A 25,312-nucleotide genomic window follows, 5' to 3' on the forward strand; every position below is an offset into this window, starting at 1 on the left:
GAACTAAACTCTAAGAGCTGAATAACATTGGTTGTTGGGGGTTTTCCGGGCTGTATTGCCGTGGTCTTGGCATTGTAGTTCCTGACGTTTCGCCAGCAGCTGTGGCTGGCATCTTCAGAGGTGTAGCACCAAAAGACAGAGATCTCTCAGTGTCACAGTGTGGAAAAGATGTAGGTCATTGTAGGTCATTTCCACACTGTGACACTGAGAGATCTCTGTCTTTTGGTGCTACACCTCTGAAGATGCCAGCCACAGCTGCTGGCGAAACGTCAGGAACTACAATGCCAAGACCACGGCAATACAGCCCGGAAAACCCCCAACAACCATCGTTCTCCGGCCGTGAAAGCCTTCGACAATACAGCTGAATAACAGTTGATAAAGTGAGCATATGGAATTTCTGAACTTTAACAAACTTATTGAGATTGCGTAGGTCTAGAATGGGCTTACTTCCCCCAACTTTTATTGTCAACCAAAAATATCTGGAAAAAAACCATAGGAAGGTGGTGAAACTAGGACTCTCTGAATCGTCCCTTTTCCCAACAGGCTTAACACTGCTTCTTAAATTGTAACAGAACAGGAACTGAGCAAGAACAAGGTGGTTTTCTCTCCTTTGTCTCGGTGTCCTCTTAGGACTGCTGTCGCTGGTACTAAGTAAAATGGCATTGGTAATAAGGTTGCTGGTATCCTTGAGAAGCCTGGAACACTGGTCTAGTTGCCTGGTCTTGAGATGGAACGATAACTCCCAATGACTTCATTGCTTGGTGATTCTTTTTCATTTGTTTTTAAAAAATCGTCTGTCTTCTCTAAAAACAGCAAGGGCCCTTCAAAAGGAAGATTTTTCACTCAACTCTTTTTATCATTGGGAAGCACTGTGGAATGCCATCTCAAAGTTAATAGCTGAAGCCATGGACCTTGCCAAGCAATCAGGTGGGTGCTTTCCACCTGTCATCTGCTGTTTTGCAAGCCTGATAGTTTCCCCCTGTAGCAGCTTCACTATCGTGCATCGATTGTCAGGGAGGTCCTGAACACAGAAAGCTGGTCTCAACTATATAGATTACAGGAACCCATGAGATGACTTGATAGTGCATGATTCTAAAACTGAGTGCAGCTGATGAATAGACCTTTTGGCTGATAGCATTTAATTTCCTGCCTTCCCTGTCTGCTGGCACTGACAGCGAACCATGGTGGTAATAAGCTTGCACCTCTTCAGCCATGAGAAAAGAGGAATGAGGATGACTGAACAAGAAAGGGTAGTCTTCCTGCTTGCTCCTAGCCGCAGAAGTAGACCTTTGCAGTGTTTACACTTGGTTTTGCCTTCTTGGCCAGTGGCTCTGAGGCTGCACGTTCAGGTAGACTCAGATCCGAAGGGCGATGTTTTGCCCGCTTGTAAATCTTGCCTGGAAGCAGATCGCTAGCGCTGGATCGAATTCAGATGTAACCAACATTGAGGCTGAAGACCCTCGTTCTGTTGGAACCGTAGGTGCCAGTGGCCCTTTCCGTTCTGTAGATGCCAGTGGCCCTTTTGCAGCAGGTGGCTTTACTGCTGGTTTTTCAGGGCCAGACAGTACCTTCTCCCAGAGCGCTGCTTAAAGGCAGGAGGCTCTGTCATTCTTTGCCTTAGATGTAAACTTCTGGCAATGGCGACAGGCCAACATGTTATGACCCTCTTCAAGACAAATTAAACAAAGATCATGATCATCCGTTCGGGTCACCTTTGTCCTGCACTGCGAACATTTCTTAAACAGTGATTTCAGATACACAGTCCTAGAAAAAAGGTAATCTTTATTGACAAAAGACGAAACACTATAAGAACCTCTTGACAGTGGTGAAAGAAGAACTGAGAGAAATGGGGGTGCTCCGCCCCTCTAACTGCACATTGAGCAGGAAAACTGGTGCACCTGTGCAATGGAGGTGGAGTATCCCCAAACAGATTTATTAGCTAGAAAAAAATCTCTTCATGGCTGCGCAGTCCCAGTGTGGAACTGCATAGAAGGACGACGATGAACTTCAGGTAATCTAGTTAAGAAATTTCTCACTAATGCTAAAAACTACTTAAAGCCTCCCACTCCCCCAATGCTAACACAGTAACATGTGGAATGTTTTCTAAGGGAAAGATTCTTCCGAAGTTCTGAAAGTGGGAGGAATCAATGGAAGCAAAATAGATTGCCAATACCAAAGCAACTGCTTAATGCCAAACACTCAAAAAATGCACAAAACGTTTCTGAAACACTCCTATCCCTAAGCCTGCATAGAGGGTCAGAGTTCCACATGTAAGCCATAATTAGAGAAATGGGGGAAAGAGTAGAGAAGGATGAACACTTCTGGAGTTGCATACTGGATGAGGGATACACTTTTAGTAGCAGCATGTTAATACACTGTTTGTTAATGCACCCCAAGTATAACATCCAAATCACTGGATGTCATTATCCCACTATATACCATGTTGGTCAGACCCCACCTGGAGTACTGTGTGCAGTTCTGGAGGCCTCACTTCAAAAAGGATGTGGATGAATTGGAACAGGTGCAGAAAAGAGCAACCAGGAGATGAGGGGCCTGGAGACCAAGCCCTATAAGGAAAAACTGAGGGACCTGGGAATGTTCAATCTGAAGAAGGGGAGACATGATCATTCTGTTTAAGTATTTAAAAGGCTATCACTTAGAGGAGGATAGGACTCAAAACAACAGGTTTAAACTATAGGAGGGAAAGTACTGTTTGGAAAAACTTCTTCATGTTAAGAGTAATTCAGCAGTGGAATTAGCTGTCTAGGGTTCCTCCTCACTGGTAGTCTTCAAGGCTGGACAAATACTTGTTGGGGTCTTGCAGAGCATCTAGTCCAACCCCCCTGCTTTAGGCTGTACCAGCACTGGGCAGGAGGTTGGACTAGATGGTCTGTAAGGACCCTTCCAACCCTATGATTCTCTACAGTGCCACTGAAGGGATTATACAGTGATATGAGACAGGATTTTTCCTCTCACTTCCCCTAAAACATTCCTGTGAGAAAAATGGACAAATGCAAATTAATATGTTCATGGATTTGAAATCTGGGTCTAAGCAGCAATTAAAAATATTCTCTTACTCTGCTGAACAAAATTGAATGTGAGCAGCTAACTTCATGAAAGAAACGCAGCAATTCATACTGTAAGAAAACCAGAGCGCCCCCCCCCCTCCAAATGGCCATGACACTTCCTGTTGGGTCTCAACAAATCAGGCTGCTCAATTTATTTATCCTGGTTCACCATGTGTAATTGCAATACTATTTACTAATTTTTGTAGTGCAAACACACATTAGTAAGGTAAAAACTTAAATCCCTACATTAAACCCCTACAGTTGACACTGAGAGATCTCTGTCTTTTGGTGTTACACCTCTGAAGATGCCAGCCACAGCTGCTGGTGAAACGTCAGGAACTACAATGCCAAGACCACGGCAATACAGCCTGGAAAACCCACAACAACCATGTTTAAATTACTTCTACTAAAGTAGAAGGGACTAGAAAATGGATTATTTTGCTGCCTGAAAATCTTGCTCAGGAGTGATACTGATGAACACACGGGACTAAAGATTACCCACCAAAACAAGTCAAAATAAATACACATCACATAACACTACATATGCAGTATTTATAGGAAAAAACTTTTTAAAATTGCATTGATAAAACATACTGGCTTAACCCACATTCCTTTGGCCAAACGTGTAGAAATGTTAACATGTTAATAACATGGGCCAGTAACTATAGCTCAAACAAGACATCTAGATAATCAATTCTGCATTATCACTTCAAACTTGTATCTACCAAATAATGGAATTGATGAGCTTGGTGAGAAGGTTGTTATTTCCTCCAACAAATTGCAACTATTTAATTTAACCAACTTTTTAATTAAGCAGTTCACTAAAGCTAGCAGAGAACACGCATTTACGCATTTTGTTAGTAACTGGAAGGTTTCCGCCCCTAATCTATTTCATTTGTAGTATTTCTAAGACTAGTATTATAACTATTTTCTAAACACACAGCACATATCTACTTTAATTAGCTATAGAATTATGACTAGTCTTTAAAACAGGTAATGTTAACTATACCTGAAAGTGTCTCAAAGTAGTGAGTCTAACTTCTGGTTTCAGCAATGAAACAGTAGAGGCATACATGCATCAGGTGTGACAAAAATTAGTGAATCATTCAGTTAAGAAAAAATATTAAAATTAGATCAGACAAAGATTTAAATGTATAGATAACAAAATAACACAGAGGCAGTAGCTGCATGTCTAGCAGTATCTACAGCATTAAATAAACTCTAACAAAGTCTATTTGGTGTTACCACACTGCATGAAATGAACTGTTTAACAAAACAGGAAATGGACAAAGCAATACTGATAAAGGGGAACATTAATTAGAAAAAACATGCCATACATGCCAAAAAGCTTTTTCTACAGTTCTGAAGCACACAGCATGCTAGTGTGCTTTGCAAAGAATGAAGATTTGCTTACCTCTTGTAACAAATCTGCCTGTTCAATGGCTTTAAGAACATTTTTCTTTGAAGTCTCCTGAACTTCCCCACCCAAAAGAAATTCATCCAAAATAAAATAAGCCTTCTCGAAATTAAAGATGATATCAAGTTCACATACCTAAAAAACACAAAGAGATAAAATACTGAGATTCAGTATCTTTGTTTAGAGTGATAGAGTAAGATCTTGTTTTCGTTACAATGTTTACTTCCAAATTTCTCATGTGTTCACTTAAAGATGCCAGTTACTGATTACAGCACAATAAATAAAATATTAAACGTAGTTCAGGAACAGTCACTTAAATCAGAACGTGCCAATTAGCAAATTCAATACCTTGTCATTTAAATACTTATTCCATTCTTTAAAAGTTTCACTTGGGTAAATTAGAAATAAAATAATGAAACATTACTTCATTATCTTCACTTTTCATCCAATGAATTAAACAATTTTAAAAACGTATTGTCGAAGGCTTTCACGGCCGGAGAAAGATGGTTGTTGTGGGTTTTCCGGGCTGTATTGCCGTGGTCTTGGCATTGTAGTTCCTGACGTTTCGCCAGCAGCTGTGGCTGGCATCTTCAGAGGTGTAGCACCAAAAGACAGAGATCTCTCAGTGTCTCTCAGTGAACTACAATGCCAAGACCACGGCAATACAGCCCGGAAAACCCACAACAACCAATTTTAAAAACGTTTACAGACTATTGGCTGCTACGTGATGGCTTTGGCTTTTTCTGGTGCAATATATTAGTAAAAAAATTAATTACTATTTAATGTTGACAGTCCCCAATAAGCCACTGATGTACTTTATATAATAACCAACTTTTCATTCATAGCATTCATTTTAGCCAGCAGATGTTATACAGGCTATAAAATAAAGTCAAATAACAAATGCAGGTGAGAAAGACTCTGTTGTAACAAAAACAATAAAGTGCCTTGAAGTAGCCTACAGATTAACAAACTTACATTTACAATCTTACATGTTTTCTCAGAAATGTCTCAGTGAATTTAACCAAGCTAACTCCCAAGTATACACATGACTGTAGTCTGATGGTGGAAATTTTTTTGCATCAGCTTTGTCAGATATGTGAAGTGTTAATCTCAGCCAGCAGGTAAGGGCTCTGATTATTACTCTGGCTCTGAGAGCCAGTTTGGTGAAGTGGTTAAGAGCGCAGGACTCTAATCTGGAGAACTGGGTTTGATTCCCCACTCCTCCACTTGAAGCTAGCTGGGTGACCTTGGGTCAGTCACAGCTTCTAGCTCTCTCAGCCACACCCACCTCACAGGGTGTTTTGTTGTGGGGATAATAGTAACATACTTTGTAAACCGCTCTGAGTGGGTGGTAAGTCACCCGGAAGGGCAGTATATAAATCGAATGTTGTTATTATTATTATTATTATTACTCAACTTACTTTCCAGTACATGTGAGTAATCAGATGGGACTGTCTATATTTTTACTGGATTTTATTTTCTCACATGGTTTCAGTAACATACCACTCTTCATTGTTTGACCTTCTTATCTTATTTTGCGACTGCTCCTTCCCACCCTGCTTCCATATGTATGTGCACATGCATATCGTGTTTTTCAGGCTCCAGAATATTAACAGAATTCAACAGATGCAATTGATATTGATATATATATTTAAACAGCTTCCTTTTATTTTGCTCTAGAAAACAGGGATATTGTTTTGTTTATATAAAAAACAAAACTTAATCTGCACACATATGCAAGATTTAGAAATAGGAGAAAAATCAGTGTTAATAACTTACACTTCCAAAGTATTTATCAAGCAATTCTACATAACGGTGAATTATTTCCAGGGTTATTAGCTCATTATCCTGATCTTCGATGGCACAGCAGAAGTAAAGGCTTGCATACCTGTAAAAAATGTTAATTAAATACTGTAGCAACTGCCTTATATAGCTTGCCCATCCCTCAGTAAAAATAATGCACAGAAACACAGAATGTTTTTGCGGAAGTTAATTAAACGTGTCCTAACACCACTGTACCCACTGACACCTTTCATAGTACCCGCTAAGTGTTTTTAGAAAACCGGTAGAGCCAGGTGCGGCTTTTGCAAAGCATAGATTTAGATTGGCCATTGAAGCGCTGATTAGCTGTGCATATTTTTAAAAGCACCGCTCTTGGCAGATGCTGCTTTCACAGCAAAAGGATCTTCACTGTGTGACTGAGGTAAACTGTAGCAGCTATTTTGTGGCTGGCTCTACCTCCTGCAGTAGCTGTTTTGTGGTAGCCATTTTGTTGCTGCACCCACCGCACTCTGCCAGAATTTCAAATGTGCCCCCGGGCTCAAAAAGGTTGGGGACCCCCTGATGCAGAAGTTAACTGTACCAAATACTCAAGAGTAAACCTGGAGTTACCAACTATACAGAACAACAAACTCAACTTAAGGGCACATTTTCTAACCATTTGAAAACTACTTGATTATGGCTTTGTATTTTCAATTTATACACCCTAGCTGGCAACTCATATACTGCACAGGCACCATTAGTACTTTGGACATCTAAGTAGTTTCATTTTAAATTTTAAAATTTACTCACTGCCCTGGCAGGGAGATCTGAACCAGAGATATATTCTCCCACCCTGTCCAAAGGCCTAAATGGTTTTGTTGCCCAGGCTTTATCAGGCTAAATGGTTTGGAGCCAGGGTATGTGAAGGACTGTACGGTCCAGCTCACCAGTCTTCCCAAGTCCTGCTCTCTGTGCTCCAGTCCAGCAGAAGTGAGGTAGGTGTCATGGTACCTTTCCTTGGAGATCTACCACTTGAAACGTATGTACATCACTTTTTTAGACACTAAGCCAAAATATTTTTTTCTATCCAGAGATTTAACTCAGGGGTCCTGTATTTTAAAGCTGTTTTTATGTTCTACTTCATCTCAGGACGGCAATGAAGTTTGTAATTCTAGGTTTCTCAATAACTTGTCTTGCAGATAGATTAAAAACGATATTTTCAAACCTCAGTGTTTGCAAGCAAAGTTCAAGACAATGTCTTAACAGCGATACCATACCTGAAAAATGGTCACTGCAAATTTCTGATATTGCTTATAGGAGTGTGCGCTGGGGGAAAAGATCCTGGAAATCTGGATTCAGCGATCCCCCCAAAACTCAAGATTCCCAAAATATAGGGAAGATTCTCTGATCTGGTTCAGACAGATCAAAGAAATCTGGGTTAGTTTGGCAATTATTCCCTATGGGGAAAACTATCTGGGGGCTATCCAGGGGCTGGCGTGGCATTTTTCAAGCAAACCACCAAATTTGCAAGGAATCTACTCCTGACTGCCCTATAAAGACCACCCAAGTTTCAGGTTGATTGGACCCCAGAGTCCAATTCTATGGTCCATTCAAAAACTTGTCCCCAGCCACTCCATTATTTCCTGTGGGGAAAAAAGCCAAATCTGACTTCCACTGCAGAAACACACCGGGACAAGGCTGCCAAGTCCAAGGCTCACTTCCAAATGCAATCTCCACACACAGAAAGCCCAACAGAACCAAACAAGTGAAGCAAGGGGACTCACATCAAACCAGAGAATCACATCCATTCCACCCAAACCAAACTGAACCATAGGAAAAAATGGAATGGCAGGGGACACTTTCTTTGGGGACCCATAGAATCCACCTTCTTTAATGAGATGGGAGGAGGGAAGGGAGTGAGGAGTGAGGCAGAAGGGGGAAGAGAGGGGTGAATGTGAGTGGCCAGTCCTTGCAGCAGCTCTCCTTCTTCGGCCAATGGGATTCTCAAGAAGGAGAGTGCCTTTTTTTAAACTGCTGCAAGGAATTAAATTAGGAGGTCTGCCTCAGAGCAGCCTCCATTTGACTCTGGCTTGGAGACTGAAAGAGACACTGCTGTTGCTGTCTGTCTGCCTCTGTAGTCTGGACTGGTACTCTGCCTGGCCTGCTTTGGACTGCCACCACCTGGATCCTGGAGTGATTCCTGCTGCTGAGACCTGCACTTGGAGGACTTCTGCTACTGCACTTGAGAACTCCACTTCACCTGGAGGACTGGTTTGAGAGCTATTAAACTCACTGAGTTCTCTCTCTCTTTGGAGGGAGAGGTTGGCCTGGTGTCCGGGAGAGGGAAGGAAGGAAAATGTTTTTCTGTCTGCATTTTTAAAAGTGCTTTTTCACTGTGTGTATTGGGAGGCTTTGGTTATTGGCTTTTATATTTACTGTTTATTTTGCTGTTTGTTCTTGGTGGGAGGGGGGGGTCTTTTCCTGTTGTGGGTGATTGGTTGTTAAGTTCAGTGTTTTACAGTTCCTGTTCATGTAATTAGATTCATTTCTTTTTCGGGGGGGGGGGGGGAGTGTGTGCTTTCTTTGTTGCTGTTAATTTTTGCTGGTTGTTCTAGTGGGTGGGGGGCCGTTTTCCCCTATTGTTGGGCTTTCTTTTCTCAAGTTTGGTCTTTTTTGCAAGGTCCTTTTTTCTGGTGATTTGGTCAAGTGTTCAATTGTTGACAGTTGTTCTTCTGCAGGGGTACTTGTTTGTTAACGTAAATTACTTAGTGGTGTCTGGGTATCCTGAGAGGATGTGAACTTTTAAAAAGTGTTTCTAAAATAGGCTGGTTGTAGGTCTTGTAAATTAAAACTTAATTGCTAGTTTTTCGGAACCAAAGAGAGTTTTTTACCCCTTAATAGGCTTGTGTGGAGAATTAAGACAAGTTCAGATTCTGGTTAAATTCTATAGATAAAGGTACATGATAACCTCAGCTGAAATCATAGTTTGAGATCTTTAGGGAAACACATTTATGTAAGCAACAAGGTTGCAAAAAGCATGGCGCCATTAATCAGTATCTCTGAAAATCCAAAGCAATATAACACAGCTGGCTGCATTGCACTAATTTCCAGAAAAGCACCAAAGCTTCTTGCCACATGTTTGAAACAAAAAGAGTTATCACTAGAAGGGGTAATTATTTAAAGACCAAGGAAGCATACAATTTTAGAAGACAAGAAAAATGAGGATCTATGCTAACATTTCATGGCATGTGTTTCTATAAGAACTAATTTATGATTAACACAGCAGGAAAAAGTCTGTTCAGAATTCTCACACAACCTTTTGGTAGAACTCAGAACATCCTTGCTTGAAGTTCTATTAAAAATGAAGAAGTTTTTTTGCAACAATACTGTTTAGCATATAGAAGACAATAAGGTAAACAACATTACATAGTTTACTGGTATGCTATGTTCATAATATGCAAAATAATAAATTAATAAGCATTTTTCATTCTGTGTTCTGATCTTTGGTGAAAATTTAATTTCTACAGCATTTCAGGAATGTTTGGTTTTGCTGTAATGCAGTTTTCTAAAACCCATTTAATCTTTAAAACATTTTACTCTATTACATGCTTTACTAATACCTTTAATTGCATCCTGTTGAGTGTACTCCATAAAAAAACCATAATGGCTCCTTAAGTACTTATTTTTAAGCAGAAAAGGTTTTCTACACAATTGATTCTATTCTTTTTTAATTTCTAGCATAAAAGTATAACAATGTAAAGATCCTTGCTGTCAGAATTGAGACTGTCCATTTCCGACTACAGTAATATCATAATGTTGGAAAATTCTTCTTTGAACATATGCACTGCATAAATAATCCATACTGGGAAAACGTTACTTTTTTTCCTATCACCTAGAGCCCTTGAGTTTTTCTTGCCTTGCTCCTGCCGAACAAGATTACTTCTTCACATAGCACAAAATGGTCAAGCTCAATCTTCCAGCTAAATCTTTCAATACGAACTTGCAGTTAAATGGCATTGTAAATCCTGTATGGTTCTTTTTTGTTTTTTATTTGCATACAAATTCTTTGAAATTGTTTTGTCAATAAGAACAGGTTTTTATAACTATTCAATAAGTGTTAAACCTCAATTATTTCAAGATCATCAGAAAGGTCATTGAGTATGGAACATCTGGTTTAAACTTCAAGAAGCTACATGACAATTTAACAACAACATCATCATCATTAACAACAAGTGCTATCAAGTCAAAACTAATCCATGATGAGCAAAGGTGGTTTGCCAATGCCTTCCCTTGCATAGTAACCCAGATTGTCCTTGGTGGTCTCCCATTCAAGTACTTAGCATGCCTTCTAAACTCTGATGAGCTCAGGCTGGTCTGGGCTACTCAGGCTGCCATGACAATTTAATAAGGAATACTAACACACTATCATTTTTCATAATAATTTTGCATGATCATTTTATTTTCACTAGTAATTTAATTGATAGTAGCAAATTTATGTTTTTCTACAATTACAGTTTACACTAGTTTTACTATTTCAACGAAAAAGATCAGCATCAATACATCTAACTGGAGCACAAGTGAGTCCAATGATTTATAATTATCACATTTTGCAATAAGGCCACGTTTTTGATTGACTTACTATCTTCGCCAAAAACTTTCTTTTATTCTTTCAGGTTTCAAGTGTATCTACATGTTCATACCTATTTGCTTACTTATTAGCTAATGCGACTTAAACCACCTTGCTTGCAGTCAGGGTCATATAACCAACAGTCCTCAACAGAATAATTGGATTAAATCAAGAACAGCATGCAACAAGAAGACAGAATGGACATGAATATCAACATTGTTCATGGTATCTTATATAAATCAACTAAGCCACATGCTACAGGGAAGGCAAAAAGGTCACCAGCCATTCTAATTAGAGGGAGAAATCCTTTCTGATCCTGAATATCACAACTTGTCAAATTCATACTTCAGATTATAGCAGTTTAATCTTCAAAAAGCATGTAAGACCAAACTTGTTAAACTCAAACATCTACATAATAATGCAATATAAAACTCATTATTTTGCCTCCACTTTAACATGGAGTATTCTTCCAGGTAGTAAACAAGCTTGTAGTATGTGACACTTCCAACCTTGAGAGAGATTTACAAGTGGGCAAGGTAATACTTAATCTTGTTACAAACAGGAATAATTTCAATGCAGTTAACATGAACAGTGTTCATTCATTCAACTATAACAGTGTGTATAAATACTTCATAGCTTAAATTCCAAAATCTTAGAAGAATAAAGTGCCGTTCCTGTGCATCTTTTTATATCCAAGATTTATTTCTGATGTATATAAACTGAATTAGGTCAAGATTTCACATTCAAGTATGTTAAACAGCCTCTAAAATGCACACAGTCTTCAGATCTGTTTACTTTACGGTGAACAACTGAGTACAAAATTAGAACTATTTTAAAACAATCTCACCTTTTCCTCAGCACATTTCAAAGTGCAAAAACAGTATTATGGAAATTAATAGTTCCTACAAAGTTACCAAATTACCATTCAATAAAATAAGAGACATTATTTTTTCACACATAGTAACAGATGAAGTATTTAAATAGTACAAATGCTCTATCTTTTGTTGTGAAAGGCAATTATAAGCTTACAGAGGGAAAACAACCTTTTGTAGACAATCTTCAGGTCTCTCCACTCAAGAAAGCTGCACATTTTCGGTTTACGGGCTAAGACCGTTTGAACAAGTTCCCTTGTGATTTTCTTCTTTTCTTTGTCAGACAATGGGACATACCACTTCTGAAGTCTCAACTTCCCCTGACGACTAAAAAGCAACATAAACTGCATCTGTTGAATTAAATAAAACCACAGTTAACATCAGTCCTTCAATCACACCAAGTATGGAGAGGTATACCTTGCCAATAAGGAATGCTGAACACAGGAAAGGGGCATTCCTAACACTTTTTATAAGCTCAGGGATAACATTTGTTTCAACCTGACAAATCTGCAACACGATGCAAGTGAGGTGAACAGCACTCCTTCCCCATCCCAGGCATGTTACTATAAATTAACTTGTGTACTAACTATACTAGATAATGCCTGGCTCCTGTATTTATTTAAAACATTTATATGCCACTTCTTCTGGGACCTGCTTGAGGCAGCTCATAAAATAAAATGAAATAATTAAAATCAGGATTGTCTTCTGGGGGTATGTGCCAGTATGCAGTACCAGTACCTCTTTCTCGGGCCCTCAAGGTAGCAAACATCATGGGTACTAGCACCTATTTTTTTAGAAAACAGCATTGATTAAAATGAACCAGTTAAAACCCTGATAGCCCAATAATATCCCAAAAGCATAAATCATAAATGATCCTTGAAACAGTCCTCTGGCTAGAAAACAGGCCATAAAAACAATTTAAAAGATCAACTCCCTGATTAAAAGCCTGGAAAAAAAAAGAAATATTTTGACCTGATGGAGTTTAATGGCACCAGGAAAGCCTCAAGGGAGAGAGGGCATTCCACAGGCAAGGAGCGACCACTGAGAAACTTCTGTCTTTGGCCACCACCCTCCTTACCTCTACAAACAGGAGCCCAGAGAGCAGGGCTTGTAAGCAGGAACTCAACTGGCAGTCTGGAAAATATGGGGGACAGTCTATCAAGTACCCTGCACCCAAAACTGTTTAGGGCTTTATAGACAAGAACGAACACTTTGAACTATGCTCACATTCATGTAGACAGCTTGTGCTCGTATTTCAGCAAAGCACAATATGATCTCAGTACCCCAGCTGCTGATGGTAGCTTTGTTGCTGTATTTTGTACCCAATGAAGTTTCCAGACGGTTTTCCAAGGCAGCCCCCATGTAGGACACAATACATTAATCTAACCTGTATGTGATTTCAACATGGGTCACTGTGGCCAGATCATGCATTCTGAGGAACAGCAATAGCTTGAGTATCAGTTGAAGCTGATAAAAGGCATTATGTGCCACAAAGGCGACCTAAGCCTCCAAATGATCCTTTCTCGAATAAGGAACTTGACAAAGTTCCTCATCAAAGGCTCCTAAGTAAGCTCAGTAGCTATGGGATAAAGGGCCAAGTCCTCTTGTGGATCGAAAACTGGCTAATTAATAGGAAACAGAGAGTGAGTATAAACGGGCACTTCTCACAGTGGAGGGTGGTGAGCAGTGGGGTGCCACAGGGGTCGGTATTGGGTCCAATGCTTTTTAACTTGTTTATTAATGATTTGGAATTGGGATTAAGCAGTGAAGTGGCTAAATTTGCAGATGACACGAAATTGTTCAGGGTGGTGAAAGCCAGAGAGGATTGTGAGGCACTCCAAAGGGATCTGTCGAGGCTAGAAGAGTGGGCATCCATGTGGCAAATGAGGTTCAATGTAGCCAAGTGCAAAGTAATGCACATTGGAACAAAAATACAAAATATAAATACAAGTTGATGGGGTCTGAACTGGCGGAGACTGACCAAGAGAGAGATCTTGGAGTCATGATAGATAACTCACTAAAAACGTCAGCACAGTGTGCGACTGCCATAAAAAAAGCTAATGCTATGCTAGGGGTTATTAGGAAAGGGATTGAAAACAAATCAGCCGGTATCATAATGCCTCTGTATAAATCGATGGTGAGGCCTCATTTGGAGTACTGTGTACAGTTCTGGTCGCCACACCTTAAAAAAGATATCATAGCACTGGAAAAAGTACAGAGAAGGGCAACTAAAATGATTAAAGGGTTGGAACACTTTCCCTATGAGGAAAGATTGAGGCGCTTGGGGCTCTTTAGCCTGGAGAAAAGACGACTGAGGGGAGACATGATAGAGGTTTACAAGATAATGCATGGGTTAGAGAAGGTAGAGAAAGATGTGTTTTTCTCCCTTTCTCACAATACAAGAACTCGTGGGCACTCTATGAAATTATTGAGCAGTCGGGTTAGAACAGATAGAAGAAAATACTACTTTACACAAAGGGTGATAAACACATGGAATTCGTTGCCACAGGAGGTGGTGGCAGCTACAAGCATTGCCAGCTTCAAGAGGGGACTGGACAAATATATGGAGCAGAGGTCCATCAGTGGCTATTAGCCACAGGAGATAGATGGTATTCTCTTTGTGGGGAGGTGGTGCTCTGTTGTCTTGGTGCTGGAAGGAAGGCAGTGGGAGGGCTTCTGGTGTCCTGGCCTCACTGACAGTCCTTTAGATGGCACTGGATTTCTAGCCACTGTGTGTGACAGAATGTTGGACTGGATGGGCCACTGGCCTGATCCAACATGGCTTTGCTTATGTTCTTATGTTCTTAAGATCAATAAAATAGCATAAGAAAACTAGAAGCTTTTACAATGTATTTTGTTTCATATAAAAAATTAAGATGTGCCACCCTTACACACTGGAAAAGCTATAGTCATAGCTGTGCTTATTAGCCCAATCCAGTTTTTAAGGCATATTTCAAGAACACAGAATACCTCATATTTTACTATGTATACAGCTATATAGGTCTGTATCTGAAAATAGCCCATCCTGAGCAGATTGTGGTTATTAGTCACACATCTGTTTAGACTATTATCCCTTAGAAATCAAACAATTCCCTTATTAGAACACATGTATTTTGTCTCATAAGTGTGAAACAATGAAAAGAACACGCCAAACATGTTTGCTTGTTTTGCTTGAATCAGGAAGTTTCACTATTCATTGAGGAACGCTTTGCTGCATAGCAAAGCTAAAAATATAACTCTGTCCCCCATCCTTTTCTAACAATTCCAAGCTACTTGTGAAAAATTAGGGGACATGTAAAACTGCAACAGTAGCAGGTCTACTCCGTGATTTTTTTTTCATTCAAGCCACTGATTAATTTGTTTTCGTTTTCACTAATTAATCAAGCAACAAAAACAAGAAAAATTTCTGACTCAGGTTATTGTCAAGAAAAATTTTCTTTGAGGCCCATTCCAAAATATTCTAATACAAAAGAACTCCTCTACGTAAACTAGTAATAAGATTCCTCCTGGAAGTGTTACACAGTAAGAAGGCATCATATCCTTCATATTCAGCCATAGGAAAAAAAATCAGATCAATTTCAGTTCATCCCAGGATTATAATGAACAGTTCCAAAACAAAAAACATAAAGCCTCTGTGTAAAGGTGCAGAAACAATGAATGGTCTGCAAATTCCAAGGAGGAGTGATTGAATCATCTTATGAACAAGGCTTGTACCCGAATCTTTTTCAGAAAAGTACATATTTCAGATGGGAAATTTTCAGAGGATTAGACTTTTTATCTTTGACCTATGATTAAAACATGCCATTAGCAAGTAAAGAAGTGACTCTGAGGTCACCAACAGTGGTTATATTTCACTGAAATATTACTGGAAACCACTAAAATCCAGAGTAACATACACAAAAGTATTACAAAGCATGTTTCTCTTTCTCCATTTAAACACACAGAGAAAAAAAAGTAGTCTGAGGTGCCATAAAGATAAATAAACCTATTATCCATGAAAGCTTATACAGCAACAAATATACCTTTAAGATGCTACAGGACTCCTTTTTGTTTATACTGCAACAGACTAACATGGCTACCACTCCTGAATTTGTCATAATTAGAAAAGAGGTTTTTATCTGTGAGCCAGAGCAGTCAAAATGAATAAACATGGTAATCTACTACCTCAAAAGGAAGATGCAATATTTACCCTCTCTGTTTATCTCAGAATACTAATGCAACTCAAACCCCACCTGATATGGAAAGTTCAGAGAAGGGGATAAGAAGAAAATAAGATTCAGAAATGTTTCAGGATCACAGCAAAATAATCTATATGTACTTTTTAACTTCATGATTCCCAAGATGATGGTTAGGATCCAGTCAGTGAGTCAACAAACTGTTCTCCAGCAATTGATGCTGTACGCAAGTGACAAAGGGGCCAGGACTATGAATAAAATACTATCTTTTCCTCAAGAAACTTTCACAAATGAAAATTTTAATGAAATATGTGAGGAGTTCCTACATCATCATTTACCCAATAATTGTGTTTTAGAAACTAAAGTACCCATGTTCAGATAATGGCCCCAGATCTCTCAAAGTACAGAATCCAGGAGGGTAACAGTGTTCCTCCACTGCAGCAAAAACAAAAAAGGGCTTTATTGTACTTAAATGTTAAGAGATTTATTGAAGCTTTTATGGACGATGAAAAATCATACCCTTTCATTTCGCATTCACGTGCACTGCTGCACCACTGGGTCATACACTGGAAGAATGGTGGGGGTCTCTGCGCCCCACTTGCTGGGAGTGAGGGGGAGTGGCTAAAAAGTGGATTAAGAGATTTATCCTCCGTTCATCACACTCAATAAGAAACACATATTCAGTTATCAACGAAAGAGAACGAGCCACTATAAACTGCCCCTCCCTAGCAGAAAAATTACCTATACGAAGAGAGGGAGTAAGAAAAGCTGGACATTCAAGAAAGACACGAGCAGCACGAGGTGCTGAGGTGACCACCGAAGAAAATGGGGCCTACCTCGAAAGGGGAGAGGATGGTTTGAGGGTTTTTTTTTAAAAAAAAACTCACTCCCAAATAGTTCGAGGCAACCGTCCCTCAAAACCGTCAGGGGCAGAGGCTCCACACGAGCGGCACCTACAGAGACTCTCCACACACACAGCCAGCCTGTGGTTTCTGTTGACGCGCGCACCGGCCAATGCCCTCGCGACGGAGAAGGGCAGGGCGAGGAGACCCCGCCGCTCCTATCAAGCACTCCTTCCAGGGCCCCCACCCTTCCGCACGCGAGACGCTCCTGTCAATCAGGAGGCGCATCTCACCCTTATGCGCGAACGCGCTAGGGCCAACCGCGCCGCATCACTTACCGTTACTCAGAAGCCGTTAGAGGCGCGCGCACAGAAGCCCGGGACGGGGGGGGGGGAGGGTTGAATTAAGGCAGTTGTGAGGTGAGGAAGGCAACCTCAATACTCCCCAACTGAGCGGAGAACAGCGCCTACCCTCTTTCCTTCCTTCCCCCCTGACCTGCCACTAGAGCAACTGAAGGAAAGAGAGAGGTGGCTCACGGCCAGTAGCCCAGGCGAACAGGGATAGGGGGCGTGGCCAAGGAAGGAGGACGAGGGGGGTGGACCGGCTTCTTTTCAACCGCCAAACTTCATTCGCTCCCCGTAACATGCCAGTGTACACCCAGCAGGAGGAGGAGCAGAAAGGATTTCCCGGACAGCCAATCGCTGCGATGGAGACATGCGGGAGAGGGATTGAAGGGTAGTAACCGATGAAGGCAACAACAATCCTGGCACAGCGGGCTGGCAAGAGAGAGACACGGACCAATCAGAGGACCAAGGAAACAACGTTTTCCATGTAGCCAACCAGAAGCCCAAGGGGAAACAAGTCTAGCCAATCAGCAGGTCTGCTAGACCCCTGTTCTTGTCCATGCAGGCACAAACCGGTATATGGCACCAAGTCAGCATTGGACAGAGTGCACATGCGCAAGGCGGTAAACGGGGGTGGGTATTGACTGTAGTACGATAATTGTATTCCCGCATGTCGTGGTTAAGCCCCGTTTTCTGTCCTCGTTCTCTCTCTCTCTTTCTGCGTAAACTGATTGGGTGACTGTTATTATTAAGATTTGTACAAAATTATTTAGAAACCTAAGACAGAAAGCGGTTGAGAACACTGCAGACTGTCACATGAATTCTAAATCCAGCTTCCACGGTAATTTTTTCTGCGCGTTGCATCTCATAGCAATGTAGTTACCACCCAAGAGAACACCCAAGATAAAGGGTTGTGAGAGCGTAGGAGTGGATCAGAAGGAAGCAATCTCCACGGTCTCCAGTCCTGTGCACCCTTATTTGAGAATGATTCCAGAGATGAAATCGTGTGAAGTCTATTGCTTGAAGCAAAAATAAACAGGAGGCTGTTGGCACTTTAAAGATTAACCAAATGTTATACCAGAATTGGTAAAAGGATACAGACTGTAGTCTAAGTGAGAAAGGCAGACTATCAATAACATAAATAAAAAGTTTTAGTGCCCTAGAACTCGCTTCTTCAAACAAGCATTATTGTCCTCAAAGATACTTACATCCAAGTAAACAAAAAGGTGTATACTGGATAGGAATTGTACATATCGCCACTCTGAATTTATGCTGTTTGGCATAAATTTATGCATCACTTGTAACTGATTCATGCATCACTTGAAATTTTTTCCTTTTGATGTTCTGTGCCATTCCTGAACAGAAAAAGCATTGTTAACTTACTTGGGAGCAGAAATAGTGACTGCAGAGGGCTTTCCCCTTCCCCCATAAATGCATGAGCAGTACAAACCCACTATGACACAGAAACAAGGGACATTGCCCAGGGTACTGTTACAGTATACTGTGTACAACAACCATCCCCCCTAACAGAACAAATCCTTTTGACTGAATATACATCCATGGACATATGCATTGCTTCTTCATTTGTCCCACTTCCAAATCCTTTGGTGTTCTTATATGTACAAGTTGCATTACAAAATTTATTGACTATTTTATGCTATAAGTGATGGGGCTGCTTTTGAAGACAATTTGGAAATGCGATTTGTACAAAATACAGCAGCCCATCTATTATGAACCATATTACACTGGGATCCTTGCATTGGTTGCCTGTTGGTTTCCATGTCCAATTCAAGGTGCTGGTGCTTACTTTTGAAGCTCTTCATAACCTGGGGACCACATACCTGAAGGACCACATCTCCAGTTATGAGCCCTTGCAACAGTTTTGCTCAGCACAGCAAAGCCTTCTGGGCATTAATCCAATGCCTGCAAATGTACAGTCTGCTGCTGACCACCTGGGAGTCTGTTCAGTGTTGTGAAATGCATTCAAGAGTATGCAGTATGACACTCAGAACAAATGTAAGCCACAGTACTTCATTTTTAAGCCATTCTCTTTCAAGGAGAATCACAGCTGGGTAGGATAGTGCCTAAGGGATTTTGTACTGGTGCCATATTGCAAGCTGGCACTTTGTACTGAAACAGCTGTATAGCTTTAATGCTGCAGCCACATAAGGTAATCAGTTGACATAAATTTGATGTTACGCCTGGTGCAACTTTCTGGCACAAGGTTTTTCACAGGAAAGGATATATCTTTGAAATACCTATCGAAAAGGCTTTAGAATGTTAAGAATAAGATGTTAAAGGTTAATTTTTAACTATAGTGAAGATTAAACAGTACATATTACATATTTCTTATGTTCCATTATGTCTGAGAACAGTGTCTCTTGATGTTGCACAGCATAATGCCCCTTGTAATCTGTCCTGACATATATTAGGATATAAATCTAAGCAATAAATATTAAAAATGTTTGAATCTGGGAACTGGACTGGTTTGAGGAGAAAGCTGGCCAAGAAATGGGAGGAGAGAGATTGCTTCACAGTTGATTCCTGTCATATCACTGCTCCATTGTTGCAATTTCAAAATCTGAATCAAGTTTTCTTTTAAAATTGAGAATTGACATGAATGTTAGATACACAAGTCAACTTGTGCTTGATAAATCTTAACCTAATTACTTCAGTTTTTCTAAGCCCTCTATTCATCTTTCATCTCTCTATAGTTATAGGCAAGGCAATTTTGGATGATAACTATCAATCTCTAGAGCCTTTTATGTTCTTATTTATTCTGATACTTGCAGTTTCCCCTAGTATTTAATCAACATGTGTTAATGAATTAGAAGAATTTTACAATAAATGCCTCAAATTAAATCTTCAAAGTTCACTAGTAAAAAGAAATGTGAATGTGAAAGTTCAATGAGAAGAGAAACCTTTCTCTGATTAAAAAATGGAATAGAAATATAAACTAGATATGCTTGGACTATGTCTTGGCCTCTTTCCAGTTATGGGAATAATACTTTGAGGACTGCCTCAAATAAATTCAATTGTGTTCTGCATACCTTTTCCCTCCAAAGTTTGTGTATGAGGTGCTAGACTGGGGTATTTGCAAGTATTCTTACCATTTACTTATTGACTTACAGAGTTATGGATTCATATTGAGAAACTGTTAAAGGACTGTGGAACTACCTTGAAGCTTATATCTGTTAGAAAGTAGAATTATTTTTAAATGAAAATTTATTAGAACACATACCAAATCAACAGCGTTTAGAACTAATTATATAAGAAGAACAGAGGTTAATGTATTCGCACTCACAAATTAGGAAGTGCTAGTGAGTTTTGATTCCTAGTTCCTCAAATGCAGCATGTTTAAAGTATGAAGCATGTATTCTACAAGCACATTCTGTTATCCTGTATGAACCAGGCTCCAGGGTTTATATCCAAACTGGCAGTTTTCAAATGATCTAGATCAAAGTCTTACAGTGGTCAGGTTTCTGACTCTTTACAATCAGACCATTCTGCTTCCACTTCTAAAAATGTACATGGCTGACCTTGTGTCCCCTTCCACCATACAAACTTGCTTAATTTTTTTCTTCTGAAGAACTGCATTATATACATGACAATGCAGGATATACATTCTTGAACACATATTTATATGACTTTCTGCCACAATGTGGCATTCAAGTTGATTTACTTCGTGCTTATATATCTATATCTATCTATAGGCAGTGCTTCCCTCCCCCCCTAAAAATTAAAAAAGTGCTGATACTCATGATGTTAACTGCCTTGGGGTCCAATCCTGCTTGCTGAAAGAGGTGCCAATATAGCCAAAGAGGTGCTAGTACTGTGTATTGGCACACTGTCTTTGCCCTCTGTACCATAAGGTGCTATATGCAAAGCAACCTAAGATCATGAGTTTATGGGTCAAATTCTCCTTTGATGGGAAGTTTGAATGAACATTATTAGAAAGTAGAAGGTTGAGTGATTATTGCAATGTCTTGGTTACTTAAAGGATTTTATGAGAGCTTCATTAAGAATAGAATCAAGGGGCAAAACTGCTTTTGGATAAATAATATCTGGTAAAATCTACTTAAACTGAAGGTCAGAACAGACCACATGATGGAAGATTTGCATCATCTGTTTTGTAATTTCTCTTTTTTTAACTTAAAAGCTTTGGCAGTCAGGTCAAGAAAGTGGCAATGGGACAGAGGAAGTTTACCTCTTTCTCCTATGTTTTTCTCAATCAAAATTACTATACTACCAATGCAATCCTAAACTGAGTTACTCTAACACTCTGAGTTAGTCTAAGCCCATTGATTTCAATGGACTTAGACTGGAGCAACTTTTCTTAAGATTGCACTGTTAAATGTTTGTTTTCCCGAATCAAGCTAATAACAGTTTTGCTGAGTGTGTGTGTATAGGGGGAAGGGAATTTAGATCATGAAAATAACATGGGAGAGAAATTACCCCTCTGCCGCATCACCACTTCCCCAACCTGATTCTCCTTCTTCCTGTCAACCTACAAAGTTGTTCTTAAGCTTTTAGAAAATGGGGTGGAGTTGAGGTGGGGAAATGATCACGTATCTCCAGCATTTTTCTCTAGTTTTTAACCTTAAAGTGCAGCAGCTACAGTTGAGCTTTATATTTTGTTTTTACTGTTCATAGTAAAACTGAAGAATGAATAAAATTAGATAGATACATCCATTACTCTCTTGATAATATCTTCTGTTTTCATCTGTACCACTAATGACAATGCAGGCAACAGAAACATTCACAGCAGTCAAATTAGTCTTAATAAGCCAGTAACAACTGCAGGTCTGCTGCTGCAGTTTGGATAAGATTGCTAAACATCATCTACCAATAATCAAGTTAAGATATGTACTGTGAGCAAATAAACAAACATGCTTTGGTACTTCTCTCCACAAGAATATAACATGTACAATACTGAATGTGTACATGAACTTTCTTAAGGCTGAAAAACAGGAAGTGGAACTTCTCCTTTGTAAGACTAAACATGATGTAATGCAAGCAGTGCTGACAGTGTAAAGAAAAGATTACACACACAGGAAGGTCAAAATGGCTTGTTTGGGCTGGGTTGCCTTACGTTAATCCGTTTTTGAAAACACAAAATTGTATGCATTAGCTTGGCACAGGGGCATGGCTCTTTTCTAAAGAATAAGACAAGCAATTGATGACCAGGAACCTGGCACATTGTCTCCTATTCTAGTGCCAGTTCTCACACTTCTAATGGCCTATGTGTGAGAGAGATACATTTTTCATTCTTCAAACTATGCTCACAGAAGCTAATTCTACATCCCATCCCTGGCAAGGGTGGAAGGGATATTTGGCCCAGTTCCTGGGAAACCTTCCTTACAAAACAATTATTAGTTGAATTTGGCACCAGCCCCCAAAATTTGATAAGGCCAGGGTGATTCATGATGCACGGAGATGCTATCATTTAGAATGGCTATTTCAAACACGCTGTGCACTCTTTTTTTGCACAGCATATTTAACATGACTGCAAAACAGAGTATGGCAACAGCAACAAAGAAGCCAGTTAGATGCCAGTGCTGGACTACTGACAACAGCTAGTGCTAGTTCGGAGGAAGGCATATTTAAATCATTGAAATAACCTGTACACACAGTCTGTGTTTCCAATCCATGATGCAGTTCTATCTTATCTGGGTCTTCTCAAAATAAAAGTTGTATGCCAATTCTAATTCTAGAAGCACTGTGATTGTTTATATTAATGGAATTTGTATGCTGTACTATGCATACTCTCATGTATTATTATTTTTAAAATTAGGTTAACTAATGTTGGGAGAGTATGCGGTTGAAGGAATTATTTTATTAAACCATTTAAGAATTAGCAGAGGCTACAATGGTTAGCAAGGTCTGAAAGCTGCAGTAAGATGTCAGGTTCCCACGAAGCATGCTCTAGTGATTCCTGTTTAGAGAGAGCTAGTCAACTGGCAAGGAACTCATAAATCCCAGTACAAATACCAGAAATCCAGTTTATTCATATCGCTTCCCCCTAGAAGTTGTTAAGGGAGTAGGTTTTCATCATAATTTATGTACAATTATCGTTGGGAATGCAGTGGGTGCTTGAAAATCCCCCTTATCTTAATTCCTCATCATAGGCCAGCTGGTGATAATCAGTACCATGTTCAGGGTTAATTTCTTTGGTTTGCTATGCCAAATGTACATAGTGGCAGTTGTGTACATGAGCATGGAGCTAACACATGCAACTACCACATGCGCACAAACACATAAGGGCTGGCATTTATAAAAAGATGTGGTAGTTGCCCACAGAGGGGAGTTGAATTGCCCCTGTTGACCCTTCTCCCCAACATCTTCATGTTAAGCCAAAAAATGTTGGCTCTACAGAGATGTTTATATGTACACTCTTGTGCATGTGTAAGGTCTGTGTGGTGGGAATCCAGTGTGCCCTGAAGAGCTGATGTTATTTTTTACTGTGGTAGCATCATAGTATTCAAGATGAACTTATATAAATAGTGCACATCCTTAAATATTTAACAGGTGTGAAAAGTGAATTTTGGCATCATGTAGACATTTACCTGTGTTGTATTTGCCAATGAGAGGATTGCTGTGACTCTCAAGTGCAAGCCAATAATGGTGCTATGGAAAATATCAGTTACACAAAATGTCATCATTGTCCATCATGAAGAGATTGATGAGAATCTCTGAACAGATGTTACAAATGTTTAAAGCATGTCCACAAGAGGTCATAAGGCAATAAAACACTGAAAATATACTTAGGATAATGTTTCAAACCACTAGGGAACCCAAAATCAAAATGAAGTACAGTATATATTAGATTTCTGAAGGCATCGTAGCCAATGTATATATATTGGTAGATTTGGGGTTTCAGTGTTGCTTTCCCAGAAACCCAACACTTTATCTATCTAACAAGGGGTTGGATCCATGACACAATGGTAGAGCGGGTAGAGAGGTAGAAAAACATCCACCTGATACCCTGCAGCACCACTTCCAGTCAGAGTCAGACTATGCTGATCTTGATAAACTAATGGTGTGACTCAGTATAAGGCAGCTTCACATGTGCATTCAAATAATTTCTGGCTTTTATAGAAAAAATATCTCCTGATATTAGCAGTATAACTGTCTGTTAGATAATTTTCCTGCATCCTCATATGGGGAAATTGCATGCTAGACATGATTCTCTTCTGAGTAGAAAAATTACCACAATATGATGACTAATGTGTACAGACTTCCTTGCTCTTTGGGGACTTAAAAGAACTGAAGCGTACTAAGCAATTCCTCTCATTTTCCCACATGCCCTCACCAAGCTCAGGCCTTTTATTTCATTTACATATATGATGTAGCCTAGCTAGCTCCATTAAGGGAATGCTATTGCCTATTCAACAGCATGAACCTGACCTCTGCCACTAGATCTTGACAACTCATTATTAGTAGAATAGAGCCAGAGAGGGATACAACGATTTCCTCAAATATGGGAAAAGAGGGCTTCAAAACTGCAGTGAAGGCAATTAACAAGAACTAGTTCTTTGGCAACAACCTTCTTTCCCTTCAAACTGCTTTCTGAGCTGAACTTAAGACTCTTATTACAAATTTCTGAATGAACTATTTTAATTTATTTTGGCAGCTTATAGAAGCATAGCAGTCATGTGGAAGCAAGAACAATTGCCCACTTATGCAAAATAAGAATGTCATTAGGATGCATGGTTAGTGGTAAAAGGGGGGGGGGCTCCGACTAAGAACATTTTTTGTCTTTGTTGTATATTCAAAAACAAGTGGTTAGTTTATTTCAGTAGTTCTTGAAATGGCTTCCAGTATCATGATAAATTAAAGATTACTGGAGCGTGCTAAGGACTCAAGGGGGGGAAACCTCTCAATTGTTTGTGTGTTTCTTCCATCATAACATTTTTAGTTATGAAGGACTCTAGTTAAACCCAAGGGCTGTCCACCAAGCCTCTTTGGTTGACACAGTCATTGGGGTGACATTTCTAAGGCCAAATATGGACCAGGCTTATACAAACATATATTTACTTATTATTTATTTAGTATTTTAAAACCAGTTTTCAGCCCCAGATGGGGTTCCCAAGGCACCTAAGAACTAGTATTATAAAAACATGTAAATGATTAAAACATCTTTAAAATGAACAGGGATCAGTTAAAAGAGGAAATGCCACTGTCAGTCAATCAGTCTACCAGTTCA

At 39.7% G+C, this 25,312-nt stretch overlaps 1 protein-coding gene across 6 annotated transcripts in view; it reads right to left on the reverse strand.

Annotated features, from left to right (window-relative positions):
- The window catches only part of AP1S2 (adaptor related protein complex 1 subunit sigma 2), a 45,020-nt gene extending 27,573 nt beyond the window's left edge, over nt 1–17,447 (reverse strand). For 2 of the 6 annotated variants that reach the window (XM_054973422.1, XM_054973423.1), the window contains exons 1-4: nt 17,101–17,447; nt 11,917–12,095; nt 6,265–6,373; nt 4,483–4,620 (exon numbers count right to left, since the gene is read on the reverse strand). In XM_054973422.1, coding sequence (XP_054829397.1) covers nt 4,483–4,620; nt 6,265–6,373; nt 11,917–12,095 — 426 coding nt within the window. In that variant the 5' untranslated portion in view covers nt 17,101–17,447. Of the gene's footprint in view, nt 1–4,482; nt 4,621–6,264; nt 6,374–11,916; nt 12,096–16,756; nt 16,946–17,100 lie in introns of those variants that run through there. The other 4 variants (XM_054973418.1, XM_054973421.1, XM_054973419.1 and 1 more) reach the window with 4 other exon arrangements.
- Between the last annotated feature and the right edge of the window lie 7,865 nt (nt 17,448–25,312).

This window comes from Eublepharis macularius, chromosome 3 (genome assembly GCF_028583425.1).
Source record: "Eublepharis macularius isolate TG4126 chromosome 3, MPM_Emac_v1.0, whole genome shotgun sequence".
Taxonomy (NCBI): Eukaryota; Metazoa; Chordata; class Lepidosauria; order Squamata; family Eublepharidae; genus Eublepharis; species Eublepharis macularius.